Below are 16,414 nucleotides of genomic sequence, written 5' to 3'. Positions count from 1 at the left end.
TTATGTTAATGTTACACGTAATATTTCTCTTCTGTTTATTATATTTACTTACAAAAACTTTCTTTGCATTTACAAATTTTTATCCTATCACTTTTACTTTAATATGGTTTGGTTCTATGCTGGCGATCACGTACTTTACCAGTACCAATTTTCGCCACCAATTTATGGCTAGAATTTTGTTGAATGGGTATAGTTTCAGTTGTCCTCCAAATGTTTATAAGTCCACCTTCACCTACTGTTATCAAAGAACCGCTCTGTAAATGATATTAGACAATATTAATTAAAATAATATGAATTTCATTTTAACTTTATTTATATTAAAATTATACCTTTTCATGTAGCCAGCTATCACGTACTATTTGTTTATTCCCTATCATATTGTAACATGTTTCTAATTGATCATTTATAACATTTAAACATCTCAAGTTTTCCCTAAAATGTTTTAATAAGGAATATATGAAAAATATTGTCAGTATGTAAAACTAATTGTTTATGTTCAAGTTTCTAATTAATATTGTTAAGAACATCATTAACTTTGATGTTATACTATCTGACATTATTAAATTTTTTAATTATATAGTAATTTACCCTTTAACATTACTGGCACCTGCAAGAAGAAACGGTTGTCCAAGAGCATTTGAAGCATGAAATCTGACTATGTAATAATCATCTGGATCAGCATTCTGAAAAGAATGATATAAATTACGTAAAGTTTATCATTTTTATAAACATTAATATTAATATAAATTATACATATCCTATTAACCTGAGAAACTACTAAATTACTGCGATCAAATTTAGCATATGGTGTTGCTCCATCACAGTCCCAAAGTTGTAGTGAATTATGTGTTGTGCACCAAAGGTTGTCATCATTTAACCAACCTATCCTATCCTATATTTTTGTTTAAAATGGATTCTAATTTTTTTTAGAGTATAAATACATTTCAGATTTTATAAAGCATATTAACTTACCACTGATGATTCAGTGTTTAAGGAATAAGTTAATGCAGAATCTTCCGATGGCTGTGTAAGGTCAAAGACATTAATCAATCCATCTGTACTACCAGATGCTAAGACGTCCTGCTTACTAGAATGAAATGCCAAAGAGGTTACATCTTCTACATGAGATTCCCAGTATCCACCAAGAAGATTATTTTTGTCACCCAATTTTGAACTAGTATATCGTGCATCCCAAAATAAAATAAATGTATCTCCTCCAATATGTTCAGTACCACCTGCTATAAGCTTATCATCACAACTGACATCAAAACTACAGAGAGGTTTTGTTTTGCCATCTTCTGTAATATCTAAGAATAAAGGAGAAGTATATTAAATGTACAAACTTAATTGTAAAATTTATCATTACATACCTTTAAACCTTGCAACAACTTTGCCTTTAGCTCTCAAGTCGCATGCTGTAATTTCTCCACTGTTTGTAGCTGTATATAAAATATTTCTAGAAGTAGGGCTAAATCTAATACCGACGATAGGTGTTTGATTATGAGTTAATGTGGCAGTTTGGTTTAAGTTTTCCCCGACAGAATATATTACACACGTATGGTTGGATAAGGCTGTACCAATTCTAAATTCTGGATCACTGTACATAAACATTAATTCATCAGATATTTTGATAATATCTTTTAAACATATATAATTATGAGTCAATTCACATCAAATCCAAGTCTAATATTAAATATCTAATATCTATACTTCAAAAATATATTTTCTGTAACTATAAAAATGGTATTTTTAATTTCACATTTAATTGGATATATTGTAAATTAAGCAAAAATATTAAAATGCTTGAAAAATTAAATATATTTATAATATTAATATTTCATTCACTACGATAAAATACTAATTCCCAAATACAAATTTTTAAAATTATTATATATTAAATAAATTACATTTTTAAAAATACTGATTTCTCTATGGAATTGTTAAACAGCACGTTCTAAATGAAATGAAGAGAAAAATTGCATAGCACTACGTAATAATAAACATTCACGTAAAAATTAAAAAAATTGTTTAAATATCATACTTTTCTAAAATAGATTTGACGTAAAATGCTCCATAAGGATAAATAAGATTTACCTTTGAGTTCCACAGATAGCAAGAATATAATTATGATCATGAGATACTGCTTCTTCAATCGACGATATTAATTCGCTTTTTCTTTTGATGGTTCGATTGTCATCATGCTTACGTGCACCATGTTCAACACTTAATCTTTTTAATGATTCAACAATTTTAGCCATGCTGCTCGTTTTCGAGGTTCTGAGCAGATATCACAAAATTAAGGTTAATATCACGTTCGAATTGTAGCCATACGCCTTTTCAAATATAAAATATCTGCCACTTTGAACTAAATTGGGATTATTAGATTTTTTATTTTTAACTTTCTATTTTGATGTGTAAAATTATCCAACACGTATTTTCTTTTTTTTTATTTTAACTGCGAGTTTTATCAGATTGCATCGTACAAAGACGCAACTTTTTTGGCGCTAGTAGGAACAAAAACTAACGTAAACCATGAAGTTTGTCTAGTGTTAGTTATGATAACTATACTACTTTATCGATAGGTGGCTTTGTGTTTGTAGCATTTTTTTAAGTGGTCTAATTTTCAAATTAAAGAAACGTATTTGAATTAAATAGACCTTCGTTCTTTTTTTTACTGCATTATTATTTTAAGTATGTACATACAAAAATTATATTAAATAGGATCAAGAGATGTTTTTTCATAAAAATGAGGCGCTAATTCTAATAACCATTCTGGTTGTATCACAGTTATGTCCTTTATATACGTTTTGTTTGTTTGTAAAACTTCATAAAATAGTAACCTTGAAAAAGAAAAAACAAAAATTTAGTATGATATGTACATGCGTTATTATAGAAATATACAAGATATTACACTAAGGTTGATGTACAAACCATTGAGGTTGCTGAAGTGTATATAAACAGCTATTTGGATGTATATACAAATCCTTATTTCCACGTACTGTTTTATATACTCCAGTATAATGCAAGTACGCTGCTTTCGGAAAAAGTCCAGCAGTTATACATTTTAGAATTTGTTGTAAATTTCCTTGAAGGAAATGAGTTATTATCAGAAAATTTTTATAATTCATACTATATATAAAACAATAAAATTTAATTTAATTTACCATTAGCCGAAACCAACGGTATATCTAATTTCTTCATCATAGAATGCATTTGCGTTCGAATTTCCGTAACTCTGCGTAAAGCTTTGTTATTAAGAAACTGTTTTTGACACCAACTAAGTGTTCTATTTTTCTCATAAGCAGTATATACATTCAGCAACGTTAATAAGTCTCCTTCCTCAACTTCGAATTTTCTATGCGCTATTCTTGCCTTTATAGCAGCTTGGCCTCCTGCAGGTCTTACAAAAACATTTTGTACTTGAAGCATAGCTAAAATCGTTGATAATTCTTCGGAACATCCCATTTCACCTGCGTAGGGTAGAAGCTAATTACATAATAAATTATTTAAAATAATTTTCGGTGATTTATATGGAAAATTTATGAGGAATTAAGTCTGTTCATTAAACTTTACCTGATACTATAAGAGATTTTGCCAAAACAGGCTCCAATGGCATTTCTGCCATTGTTACGCCCAATGGTGTCGTTAATTCTCCATTACTGTCAATTGCTCCTAGTGCATAAAGTAATTCCAGCCCAGTAAGAAGATTTTTACTTGGTGGAGCAGAAGGAAAGTTAAATCTTAATACATTATCAATTCCTAAAGCTTTTAATTGTAAGATCGCCGGTGCTAAATCCGAGCGTTGCATTTCTGGTGGCGTTGCCTCAAATAGTTCTGAGTATGCTTCCTTTGTGTACAATCTAGATTTTAGATAAAACTTTGCAAAATATGAAAATATAAACCAACAAATAAATTTTTATTAAATTTTTAAATAATTTAAACATTTACACATATTGTATACCTATATGCTTTTCCTGTTCGGACACGACCCGCTCGACCAGCACGTTGATTCGCGGATGCTTTGGACACAGGAACAATTACGAGAGAATTTGTCTGAGTTTCAGCCTCATACCATGGAACTTTTACAAAGCCACAATCAATAACTAGATAAAAATTTCAATCTTGTTTAAACTGAATTTTTTTATATAAGGTCTTATATATATATTTAAACAATAACAATAAAAAATAGGAATATTTTACTTAGAATACAACCAACAAAATCGATGTTTTATTAAGTTCATACCATAAACAATATTTGGAATAGTGATAGATGTTTCTGCAATGTTCGTGGCTACGATAACTTTACGAGTGTCTTTGGCAGCCCTCCAAAATACTTTCAGTTGTTCTGAGTTCGGAAGAGATCCGTACATAGCCAGAGGTAAAAGTTTCTCTGAAAAAGAACAATACAAAGGCACTGATAAGATCTATTTTAAACTTCGGACAGTTATATAACAGGACAATGATGACGAGGGTATCATTCCGTATTCTACTCACGCTTGCCTTCCTTTATGAGCTTTGCATGCTCTGATAAAAGAGAAACTGCTTGGTCTACTTCGTCCAAACCCGTAAGAAACGCTAGAATATCACCAGGTTCTTCATTTTCGTGAATTTTCAAAGCAGTATCTATGACACTGGTCACGTAATTAGCTACTGGCTCTAAAATAAAATACAAAAATGAGAACATATTCATGACATAATTATAAGACGTCGCATAGGTAATATATATATTACAAAAACTCGAAACGGAGATAAAAAAACATGTTTAAAAAATTGGAACATTAGGAAACAAGTAAAAAATCATTGTAGAAAACAAGAAAAAGATATTGATGATTAATAATTGTAAACCAATTGCTTTATTTATCAATTGACCTAACGTATTATTTATAGAATGATGTGATGTATTTATATATGTATATATATAGATATACCTATAATGTAGAATACATCCACTGGATAAAGTCTACCTTCGACGGTAAGTATAACTGCAGTATCTTTTGCGGAATCCTTCGTTGTATTTGTATTGAAAAAATCTCGAAGCTGTTCTGCATCGACCGTAGCGGAACAAACGACAATTCGTAAACTTTTTCGTTTCTAAAATAAAACAAATTTTTCATGATAATTAGTATATCTTTTACTTAGACTTAAATTAAATTAAATGTTTATGAATTTATAATGTTCTATTACCCGGATTATTTTTTTCAGAAGTCCCATAATAATATCCGTAAGAAGGGTCCTTTCATGTACTTCATCCACCACGATTACAGAATAACTTGTCAACAAAGGATCGCTCATTAATTCACGAAGCAGAATTCCCTCTGTCATATACTATCAATAATATAATTTTATATAATTACTGACTTCATTTAACATTTATTATTTTTTAGTTTTCTGATAATTAAAATTCTCTATTATTTTAATTTATTATTTTCTTTGCTGCTTCAATTAACGTCTAAAATAATACCTTGATCTTTGTCGTTTCATCCGTATAATTATCGAAACGTATAGAATAACCAACTTCGGTGCCTAAAATACAATTGCGTTCATCAGCAACACGATTAGATAAAGATGTAGCCGCAACCCTTCTTGGTTCCGTGATGCCAATCATTTTCCCATCTGTACACCATCCTGCTTCAAGAAGATACTGTAATCATTTCAGAAAATAAAACTTCCTATGTATGCAATTCATAAAAATAAATATATGTACATTTGTAATTAATTGAATACTATAGTAATATACGTTTAGCACATTAAGAAAATATACTAAACATTTTATGATTTAGGAATACCGAAATTTTATTGATTTTTTATCAAAATTTTATTGCTTCTAATAATTTTTATAAAACAAATATCAACTATTAATAATAAATACAAAAGAAACAGTAAAAGATAAAATAAACGCTTATTGATACTGGAAACGTTCTAAGATAATAATGATAATAATAATAAAACGATGAATGATATGATATGAGTAATACGAATAATGATAAATGCATAATAAAGAAATATGTAATGAATATCGAAAAAATCCAATATTACATTTATATTCTTGAAAATACTAATACGATTTTATTTTATCTAATAATGTAATTCTCCTCATATTTGAGGGGAACTACCAAATAGATACGAAATACATTTTGCGAAAACTATAAAAAGTAAATTGCCTCAATATAAATAAACTATTGTTCTGCATTTATTTTAGACAAAAAGTTTTGTAATAGACATTGATGTGTTATTACGTAATATTCGATAGTTATAAAACTTTACCTAACATAAAAATCAATTGATACTCTTATCGCAGGATGACTAAGGCTAAGTAAAGTAACACTATATGTCAGATAAGCAAAAGTTATATTTCACATAAACTTGATTAGTACACTGTTGAATGCACTGATCGTTTTCCAAGTTTAACGTGAAGTTCTATTCTCTGAAATCTACTACCAGCTTTAATCTTGCGCACATCGCTAACGGCGGAATATTACATGTATTACGTCTTTGTGGTTTAATGTCATATTTATATCGGATTTTATTGAAAGCTTGTTATAACGATTTACTTCGACTTCGGCAAACTTACAAGTACTCTAATTAGGTAACTCACGACACTGGATCACGCTAGAAATACGGATAAAAGCAAGAAGTTGTTAATTATTACAAATAAAAAGTACAAAATTATATACTTTGATGCATTTAGTGTTAATAATTATCACGTATCAATATATATTACTTAACTCTTATATTTAATATAAATACATATTTATGTTATGCATATAATACAATTTTATTGCATATATACAATATTATTGCATATAATAATGACAGTCAAAATATGCGATAATTTGAAGTACAGGTATAAAAAGCATACTAAAAACATTTTATGAGGTTTGACATTTTATGAAAACATTTTATGAAAATTTACGCTAAGGTCCATTATTATTTTTCAATAGTATGTGTAAGTTATTGTTTATTATCGTATAAGTAGATATTAACATTATCCCCAAGTATTCCAATAATATCGAACATCACAGCAATACCACCAAAATCAATAATCTATGACAATTAATCAATATATTTTAATAACCACATTCTACAAATATGAAATTGAAACATATTATATAAATGCTTAACTAGGAAGACAAATGTATTATTAAATATTTAGTGATGTAAATCAGTATTAATTATTACTAATAATTATGTTTATCTAAAAGAGCAACACGTGAATTAATACATATTACGATCTACAAATAATTTAGGAAAATTACTGTTGAAAATTTTGTTTATAATAGAACATTAACATATATATTTTATAAAGCTAATTCGTAATAAAGTATTATTACCTTATCATTTAAGGGGTTATACACATTTTTTTATACATCAGTCTGCTGTGTATATAAAATACATGCAGAAAAATAGAAAATACAAAAAATTTTATCAACATATTGCTTTCGTAGACAAATTTGCAAATTTCAGTGTACAATAGTCATCTTAGTCATTATATCACCAGTAACAAATAGTAGAAAATAATGCTTTCCAAGATTCACACTGTCATCCTTGAGTGTAGACATCAGATGAAGATATCTCTTCATCAATCAATGATGGTACATCTTGCATGTATGTATAGGCCCGTAAATAATGAAATTCAGTTACATAAACAAGTAATAATACAAGAACATATAAAGACCACTTTACAAGTCTAATATACTCCCGCATACGATCAAAAAATATTGCCAACAGCAAGTAATCCATGACAGCATGAAAATTCAAAAATTTCCAACAAAGGGTTATTATTGTAAAGGATAAACTTCTAAATATAGCTGTTTGTCTAGCATAAAAATGTTCTCTACTAATCGGTGTTGTTCTATATTCAGTCTCAAGAAGATCTTGATATAAATATATATATCGATTCCAGGCGGCACTGCTGAGGAACAAATGGACGGCTATAAGTAATATGTTACGAAGTGCTGCATTTGAAGTTTTCAAAGTTACATTTCCAGGTTCCAAAACTGAAGATACAGGAAGTTGTGGTAGCTTATCGTAACCTCCACGTCTACTTGAGTTACGAGCAAGAAATTGATATAAGCCAATAATAAAAGCAACACATCCAAAAGCATCACAAATACCATCGATAATGTAACCAGATGAGCCAATGTCTGATCGTTCACCATTAATATTTGCTCTTTTTCTAGCAACATGTCCATCCAAATCATCCAACCATGTTCTTGCTTGAAACAGTATTACACCTAAACGTCTATAAGACAACGAATCACTGGAAACACATTTACCAGCCAGCACTGCTATTAATACATGGAAACAACTGATTGTGTTTGGTGTCACCCATATCCAAGAACTGCTTATATGCAATAGATCATCCATGATAGCTGCAAGAGGACTCAAGAGAAAATGATTTGGATGATCAAGCATTAATCCTTTTACAGTCACTGTACACAATGGATTAAAATCACAAGGTATGATTGAAACATATTGTGTACCATTTGATATAGGTCTTATATCATAATTTTGTGTTCTAGAATACAATAGAAGATCCATTCCAAGGAAGTATAATGTCATTAATATCAAAATTGCTAGGAATGACCTGCTTACTAGAGTTGTTGAACCAAACATTTTGTATATAAATTTGGCACGTTTGTATAAATTGGTAAATATATTGTTATATCTTTATAACATGTTCCTTATGTTATATTATCACTTTCTTTCTTTATAATAGATCCAAATATATTAGAGATATGTAGTTAATGTAAATGCACACTGCTATTAAATATTAGCAATAAATTCATTGCTCAGTAATTTTATTATAGATACTTCTTTAATATAACACGAATAAAAAAACACGTTCGTTTATTATTTTGAAGCAATAATATTATTGTGATATTCACTTTTTCGATATAATGAATTGTGTATGGCAAATAAAAAATCCAGTCTTTCAACTTTTAAACTCATCACGTTACTAATTTGATTACGATGATTTTTGTACCATACTTTTTTGCAGGATTACGAGTACAGTAGAATTATCATAATAATTAACAGTACTTTGCTCCATTGTTAATAATGTTGCAATATTCATGGACGACGTATTCATGGGACACGGATCAGTGTGCCGTGACTACACATGGCTAGATGAAATCTGCAGATTCCGAATATACTATTTTGATCGATTAACTGATACCATGCCGGTATATTTTTTTTGGAAAACGTTTGGTGTTGGAAAACGTTTCAAATACCTTATTTAATACATTATCACGTTATTTATCAAAATAGCATGAGTTTCTCTCATAATAATAATATTTCAATCGCACTGTTGTCAGATAATTTCTTTTTTTAATTGTTCGATAACAAAATAGCGAACTATAAAAATTGTTATTCCATGATATTTCTTTTTACGACACATTATTATTCACTAAGTTATTAGGTATAACTATTATGAAAAGTACAGTTCTCGAAAAATTTGACTAACACACATTACAATTTGAAAAGATGATGATGTACTGTCGAATTTGTTTGACCACAACAGAATGGCGATACAAGATCTTCATCTGTGCGCGTGCGCGAGTTTATATATTACTCAAAATTTCTATTATATATATATATTATATATAAATAACATTTTTATGATATTTGTACACATATCATGTAAATGAAATCCTAAATAAGTAAATATAATATACAGGGTGTTACTGAACAGATGGTACAAACCAAAAGAAGATAAATGCATGAAAAGTAAAGTCAAAAATATATAGAATAAAATTTTGTCATATAATGCACTGTTTTCGAGAAAATTGAGTTAAAAAATTTGTCAAATATGCTTAAACTTAACTAATCATGAACTAAATATGCGTACACGATACATTTTAAAATAAAATTTTTTTGTTTCAAGCCTCGTTTTCAAGAAAATAGAGTTTGCATATGTTTAGTTAAGAGCTATCTTGGTACACGCGCATAATAAATTTTCAAATTTATTTTTTTTCGGAAAAAAAGAATGTAATTTTTATGAAAGGATCTTATTACATATATTTGACTTGTTTTTTCATGTAGATTCACTTCCTTTCGGTTTGTACTACCAGTTCAATGACACTCTGTATATACAGAGTGACCGATTTTAATTTATATACGCAAATTACTCCTACAACAATGTATCAATTGTATAAAAAGATAGCTCAGATAAGAAGTTAATGATTTCGAGGGGGCCATAAGCTGGTGTAAGTAGTTCTTTTGAAGACAACGCATAAACAAGGACAACGTAAACATAAGAATACCGCTCCGCGTCTTTCCTTGTCTTTCATACATTATATTTGACATATTAAAGTTAAGATATCTCCTAAGCTAGTGATTTTTCGATATAAATAGGTTAATATGGTATATAGGTAATATGGTATATAGGTATATGGTATATAGGTAATACAAAAACGTGTCATCTTCGTATGAGCTTTATGTGTCCGTATACAGAGAAAAACTATGTATTTACATCAGATGGTGTACGAGTAATTTACGTTTATAGATTCAAAACGAGTCTTCTTATGTATATGAAAAACAATCAATTAAGTTATTTGGAAAATCATGTATATTTATACTCTCAATCAAAAAAATCAGAACTCTCACTCAAAAATATTACACAACTACTATAAATGTTACATAAAATTTAAAAAATAAGCAAGAAAAATTTAATTATGACATATTGAGAATATCCCAATTTTTATAAGTGCATGTTTGAAATATGTATAACTCTGTAAAAGATTATATAAATGGCAACAGCAAATATGTTATATATATGTGTATGTTACATTATATTTTATATCATAAATTCATGTAGAATTATATTACTACATACAATAAAATCCATGTCATCACAATGTTATTTATTTAAATTTCACCTCCTTATATTATAATATAATTCCTTTAAAATAAAGGCATACCTGAGGTAACTGCGTACTCTTTCCACATCCAGTTTCACCGATTAAGACTAATGTTTGATATTTTTCCAGTAAGTATATAATATGACTTCTATACTTAAATGTAGGCAATCGTTGACGTTGCATATTAAGTGCAAGCGAATGATGAGCATTGTATACAAATTGTGTGGACGAATGGGCTTCTGTATCTGGTTTATCCTCTTGCCACATACTATCACCTGTAATTAAAAAAATTATCAGATGAATATAAAATTTTTCTCGATATAATATATATAAACATATGGAAATAAGACACATATATGTACATTCATAAGTTCAATAGGTTATGTCATACAATTGTTATATATATATATGTAAGAATAAGTTTTACAACATATGATAATGTCAGTGTATAATACTACTTTTAAATCAGTTATAATTAAAAAGAATACAATATTAGGAAATAAAAATAAAAAAAGAGTAAACATTATGCTTTTACATGTTTGTACGGATATGTTCAAAAACAATTGTACTTACCAGGTTTAGAAAAAGTCGGTTTTGTATTCATTTTATATAATTACGTAAACAATACAACGAGATAAAATTAGTTGTCAAATATATCACTAGATTATAAACTCTTATATTTACATAATAATCACACAATTCAAATAAACACACTATTTTACCGCCCGATATATATGTAAGTAAATACACATAATGCGTTACTGGTACGTTGACAGACGGAAGGAATGCGGACCTAATTGGTTATTTCCGATAGACTCAACACAATCATAAAAGTAAACATGCGTATTGGCTGAAAGTGTCAGATACAAATAAAGCAATATAGCAACGCATGACGATGAGCGATATAATGCAGTACTTCTCTTGCCTCTATGCCATTCGAATTGATAACGACACTTACGAACAATGCAGTATATACATATTTCTCACACCTGTTATATTCCTTTAAACTGTAATTTTCCTATAGATGACACTGTATGTGATTTAAAAATATTTAAACAATTCTAACTATAAGAATATTTATAATTATTATATTTTATATTATTTAGCTATATAAACAGCAGGAAAAAATCCGCTTGGTAGGAAATATTTTTTATTTTTAATTGAATTGATCGAATCAGAAATTTCAATTTCATACCCTCACACATACATATATTTCAGCAAATTATTTAATTTTATTTCAATTCTAAACTGGACCAACAATATATAAAAAAAAATTGAAGACCTAATATAGGCAAACATGAATATAATATTTCAGTTGATATAATATAAATACATAATATTAAAGTAAATGAAATAATAAACATGGAAATTATACATGGTTCCTTTAGATTCAAAATCAATAGCGATATATGACATTATATATACATGTATATAGAAATATGTATATCATGTATGTGAAATCAAAATACAAATAGTACAAAAAAATTCTTTAATGTATTATGTTAAAATTGTTCAGGTTCTGTAAACTGATAGTAAATAACTTTTTATTGAATTATATATAAATTGCAATATTATATACAAAGATAGATATATTACTTTGTACACAAATAGTTTTCTTAATAACAACCATCTCGTATTTTGTGTAAATTATAAGAATATAGAAATCTAACACAAATATAATAACATTGCGTTTTAATTAATTTTATCTTGTCCCTGGATATGTTTTAATATAATTTTATACAATTTTGCCAATTCACATGTAATATTTATTACGTAAGAAATAATATTACAGAGTTATTCTGATTTTATCATACTTTATATGAGAACAATTTGTACTAGATAGTAACTAAAGAAGACTAATGATGATATAGTAACATCTTCGTGTTTAACATTATTAATCAATTGGTTATATTGGTACATATACACTAGATTGCTTTTAATTTTGCACTTATCATATTGTGTTTAAAAGTATGCTATTATATTATTTTATTCACGCATAAACTTCAAACTTTTGATATGCAACTTTTCACTAAAGTAAAACTGTTAGTATAGTATTTTCCGTCGCTGTTATTGCAAATAACATTACATGTTTTTTGCTCACCAGTATTTTTTTGTACATACAAGTTATTACATATATTAAGTATTTCGATAATTCTGATGATTGAGTAATAGTATATATATCTTTTTTTATTAAATGTAGTTTAAACTTTAATTGCAAATCATTTAAACTATATATCGTATTAACGTCAGCGCACTCACACACTTTACAATTTGTGTAATTTCTGTTTTGCGTTTGGTGAACGTCAAATTATATATGTACATACATGTGTGAAACAAGTATTTGTAAGAATTCACAAATAGGATTCGTTTTACACCTTTCGTCAAAAAATACTAATGAACACTGGGTGAGTTTTAAGGTATTTTAGGAATGTATTTTGATTTGCAAACAAATATTGTTTCTTCCATCTTCGATATAAAGTGTTAACATATGTCTGTGCATCAGAAAGAATGAGAATTATATATGAAACATCTTCGTACAAATATCATTCTCAAGCACCACACTATCATCTACTTTTACGTATCAGAAATATATTATTTATATTATTTGTAATCTCCTCATTTTGTAAGATTAAATCTGTGTGTATACATGTGTAATGTATGGACGTCAATGGAGAACTTAGGAAACATGAATGGTATCTAAGATGGTAATTTGTAATGATGTTATGGATATATACTATTGCCAATCAAAGACATAAAAATGGTTGCAATAAACACACATAAAATGTCTGAACACAAAAAGTCATTAATACAATATTGAAATTTTCGTTTTTAATGCTCGTCTACCATGACGATGCATGGATAACAAATTTTAGGTGTTCTGACTTGTCAGTTAGCTTAAAATTGCATCTATAGATTAAATCTGCAGTAAACATAAAAAATATTAGGCCGTAGCTTCAGCTTCTCCATTGCTTTCCGTTTCAGCACTCTTCTCATCAAGTTTTGTTTTTTTTTCAGGACTGGCACCATCAGTGGCAGCTTCTTCTGTTGTTTCACTCAAAGTCGTTGATTTCCTCTTTATACAACAACTATCAATGGGAGCATCTACGAATAGAATCAATCATTTTAATTTTATTCTTATAAATGTAAGTTGCATTTTCTACAGTCATTAATAATATATTAACTACTTATATAGTTTACTCTTAGTATAATTATTAATATGCATACAATTGAACATATTAAGTATTTAATCACAAATTAAAAAATTTTTTGTTGTAATTTTCATGATATTACCTGTAGAATCCCCATTTTCTGTTGATTCTACTTCTTTCTCCTCTAACTCTTTTTCCTCGTTTGAGCCATTTTCTTTGGTTTCTTTGGCATCTCCATTTTCAGATGCTTTTGAATCTTCGTCAACTTCTTGAACAGTTTTCTTTTCTTCCTCCACTACTTTCTTTTCTGGAGTTGTAACAACTTTGGTGTCTCTAAAAATTGAGATATATTATGTGCCTACATTAATTTTAAAATAATTCATATAAAGTAAAACAGAATATGTAATATATTCTGTACTGAAAATATCCATGACATTCATATTCGTATGAATGAAATACTTATTCTATCATGATACGTGATTCTTTAGAGCGGCTAAACTTTATAGCTACAGACAGAGATGGAATGACAAGGAAAAGAAATAGAGATAGGACGCCAACCGTAGCGGCACCTACCGATGTTAATATTATCCTGCTTTCGTCTCCCCCTTCCCGCAACATACTCCTTTCAACAGAACGTTACACACGTATACGTACGCAATACATACAGACTGTTTCGGCGCGGCAAACCGTGGATGTTCGTGGACCGTAATATATACATTAATGTTACATATGTATTTATTCCCATATTATCGGAACTTAAATAAACCTAAATATTACTGATGTTTATTATTACAAATATTATGTATTTTTTCTTAGAAATGTTTAGTAAAAAGTAAAATGCGAGTATTCCTGACATTTAGTCGGTAAGGGAGAACAGATCGATACGTTGTCCATTTTCTTTTTAAGGTGATACGTGTACAATCATCCGCAAAATATTTCTAGAGAGAGCGAGAGTTCTTTTTATACATGCATAATCAACATTCTATGTGTTTATATAAAAATGTTCGAACTATTGTTAATATTGAAAAATTACAATTTAACGCATTATAAAATATTTTATTTTAATTTGCAGTCACGTTTATCCATTATATTCGCAAAAATATCGAATGATTCATAGATAACAAATAACTGGGGTCTTTACGATTAAAATATTCATAAAATAAATATTAATAATAGACGAACACGCGTTGTAGTTTCTTATCGCATGTCTCGTATAACTGAAGCTACAAGTGGGGAAAATAAAAGGGTAAACGATACCGCCAGAAAAGCGGCTCTACAAGTAGAGCACATGTCATGGCAAAAGCAGGTAATCCTGAGAACGTAACGCGCCTTACGAATCAAGCTGAGAATATCACGTAGAGAGAGAGCATCCCCTCTTCCTCCACTGTGGTCCCTTTCTCGTGACTGTACAAACTACGTACGCTTTCAAAAGTACACAAACAATTGCGATACAAATAAAGTTATCAAAACAAGAGAATCGACTTCAAACTTGAATCGTTTAAAACAGATAAGTAAAAAATATGGATTATAAAGCATTGTTGACCCGCCGTTACTGTATCCAGCAAAGAAACATAACAAAAGCATTCAGTGAAAACGTGTGATTTCCTTACGATAGATCAATAAAAAAAATCTGTAGTACTTACTTAGCTTCTGTATCCGCCATGCTGATCAATTTAATCGTGTGATCGATAAAGCACTTAGATACAAAACGCACTTAATAAGGCCTGCGTTTTTTACGCACCGGTAAGCAGACGTAGAATTCTGGTATCACCACTGCCGCGTAGTCGCGTACCGACGCGCAAATGGCAGAGAGACTCGCACACTGATTCGCCCAAGACCCGAGTTACTCGGTCCGGCCGGCAGGCCGGCGGCCTTCAAACACTTTTCTTTCCCGCTCGTTTACAGATGGCGCACGATTCGGTTCCTTATTAAACTATTCGTTGTAAATATAATTTTAAAATGACTAGAAATCGTTGATATATAATTCTTTCACAGAAGAGCAAAGAATTACTGCAATATGTTTAATAAATAATATCAATAGTACTTATTAATCTCAATTTATTTTCCGACGAATATGACCTTAGAATACGTATAAATAATTTGCCGCTATATTTTAATCATGAATCATGGTTCAATGAAATTTCTTCGAAAAATGCCTGTGGATCACAAATAATATGGAATTCAAGTAATTAATTATGGTATTAGTTTTATTTTCTTTCAAATGAAAAATACGACACATGTGAAGTACAATACATTTATCTAAATCTGTCAATGATTATGTGGTTTTAGGTTCATGGTAGTGGTAGCTTCGCCACTACCGCATTGTTAATGCCCCTCCAAATAACACACTAGCCAATTGGATCCTGTCTTACGAAGCTCGTAAAAAATCCCCGTGCTTCCGGC

The 16,414-nt window shown here is 29.1% G+C and overlaps 4 protein-coding genes across 6 annotated transcripts; all 4 read right to left on the bottom strand.

Moving 5' to 3' along the window:
* Positions 1 to 11: 11 nt before the first annotated feature.
* LOC100747452 (WD repeat-containing protein 89) lies at positions 12 to 2,546 on the bottom strand. 2 transcript variants are annotated; one of them, XM_033321100.1, is made up of 7 exons: positions 2,095 to 2,546; positions 1,371 to 1,597; positions 973 to 1,307; positions 767 to 892; positions 589 to 692; positions 330 to 432; positions 12 to 254 (listed from the first exon to the last, which is right to left on the bottom strand). In XM_033321100.1, the coding sequence occupies exons 1-7, from the start codon at positions 2,256 to 2,258 to the stop codon at positions 99 to 101; spliced, it is 1,215 nt and encodes a 404-aa protein (XP_033176991.1). In that variant the 5' UTR covers positions 2,259 to 2,546; the 3' UTR covers positions 12 to 98. The 2 variants fall into 2 exon arrangements, with proteins under 2 accessions (XP_033176991.1, XP_003490042.1); XM_003489994.4 differs by having other exon boundaries at positions 589 to 683.
* A 116-nt stretch (positions 2,547 to 2,662) lies between these two features.
* LOC100745700 (probable ATP-dependent RNA helicase DHX35) lies at positions 2,663 to 11,466 on the bottom strand. 2 transcript variants are annotated; one of them, XM_012386455.2, is made up of 12 exons: positions 11,436 to 11,466; positions 10,923 to 11,137; positions 5,462 to 5,641; positions 5,185 to 5,325; positions 4,929 to 5,091; positions 4,495 to 4,656; positions 4,244 to 4,390; positions 3,962 to 4,103; positions 3,574 to 3,860; positions 3,165 to 3,470; positions 2,932 to 3,085; positions 2,663 to 2,840 (listed from the first exon to the last, which is right to left on the bottom strand). In XM_012386455.2, the coding sequence occupies exons 1-12, from the start codon at positions 11,464 to 11,466 to the stop codon at positions 2,714 to 2,716; spliced, it is 2,055 nt and encodes a 684-aa protein (XP_012241878.1). In that variant the 3' UTR covers positions 2,663 to 2,713. The 2 variants fall into 2 exon arrangements, with proteins under 2 accessions (XP_012241878.1, XP_024223909.1); XM_024368141.2 differs by lacking the exons at positions 10,923 to 11,137; positions 11,436 to 11,466 and adding an exon at positions 6,265 to 6,398 and having other exon boundaries at positions 2,680 to 2,840.
* LOC105680864 (ceramide phosphoethanolamine synthase) lies at positions 6,330 to 9,598 on the bottom strand. Its single transcript, XM_012386458.3, has one exon. It carries the CDS (start codon positions 8,614 to 8,616, stop codon positions 7,540 to 7,542), a length of 1,077 nt encoding a protein of 358 aa, XP_012241881.1. The 5' UTR covers positions 8,617 to 9,598; the 3' UTR covers positions 6,330 to 7,539.
* Positions 11,467 to 12,605: 1,139 nt separating the features above from the next.
* Positions 12,606 to 15,882, bottom strand: LOC100747098. The gene is made up of 3 exons (XM_003489991.3): positions 15,655 to 15,882; positions 14,154 to 14,344; positions 12,606 to 13,964 (listed from the first exon to the last, which is right to left on the bottom strand). Exons 1-3 carry the CDS (start codon positions 15,672 to 15,674, stop codon positions 13,804 to 13,806), a joined length of 372 nt encoding a protein of 123 aa, XP_003490039.1. The 5' UTR covers positions 15,675 to 15,882; the 3' UTR covers positions 12,606 to 13,803.
* Positions 15,883 to 16,414: the final 532 nt, after the last annotated feature.

The sequence above is a fragment of the Bombus impatiens genome, unplaced genomic scaffold (assembly GCF_000188095.3).
Source record: "Bombus impatiens unplaced genomic scaffold, BIMP_2.2 scf_0389, whole genome shotgun sequence".
Lineage (NCBI taxonomy): Eukaryota > Metazoa > Arthropoda > Insecta > Hymenoptera > Apidae > Bombus > Bombus impatiens.
This window is presented reverse-complemented; position numbering and strand designations above follow the sequence as displayed.

Excerpts from the sequence above, each read along its gene's own strand:
- LOC100747452 (XM_033321100.1), bottom strand. The coding sequence starts at position 2,258 with ATGGCTAAAATTGTTGAATCATTAAAAAGATTAAGTGTTGAACATGGT. Across the intron at positions 433-588 it reads GGTGCCAGTAATGTTAAAGG|GGAAAACTTGAGATGTTTAA; the intron begins GTAAATTACTAT and ends AAAACATTTTAG. Across the intron at positions 255-329 it reads ATAGCTGGCTACATGAAAAG|AGCGGTTCTTTGATAACAGT; the intron begins GTATAATTTTAA and ends TATCATTTACAG.
- LOC105680864 (XM_012386458.3), bottom strand. The coding sequence starts at position 8,616 with ATGTTTGGTTCAACAACTCTAGTAAGCAGGTCATTCCTAGCAATTTTG.
- LOC100745700 (XM_012386455.2), bottom strand. The coding sequence starts at position 11,466 with ATGAATACAAAACCGACTTTTTCTAAACCTG. Across the intron at positions 5,642-10,922 it reads AGAGTACGCAGTTACCTCAG|TATCTTCTTGAAGCAGGATG; the intron begins GTATGCCTTTAT and ends AAATGATTACAG. Across the intron at positions 3,086-3,164 it reads ACCGTTGGTTTCGGCTAATG|GAAATTTACAACAAATTCTA; the intron begins GTAAATTAAATT and ends ATTTCCTTCAAG.
- LOC100747098 (XM_003489991.3), bottom strand. The coding sequence starts at position 15,674 with ATGGCGGATACAGAAGCTAA. Across the intron at positions 14,345-15,654 it reads ATGGCGGATACAGAAGCTAA|AGACACCAAAGTTGTTACAA; the intron begins GTAAGTACTACA and ends CTCAATTTTTAG. Across the intron at positions 13,965-14,153 it reads AGAAAATGGGGATTCTACAG|ATGCTCCCATTGATAGTTGT; the intron begins GTAATATCATGA and ends TTCTATTCGTAG.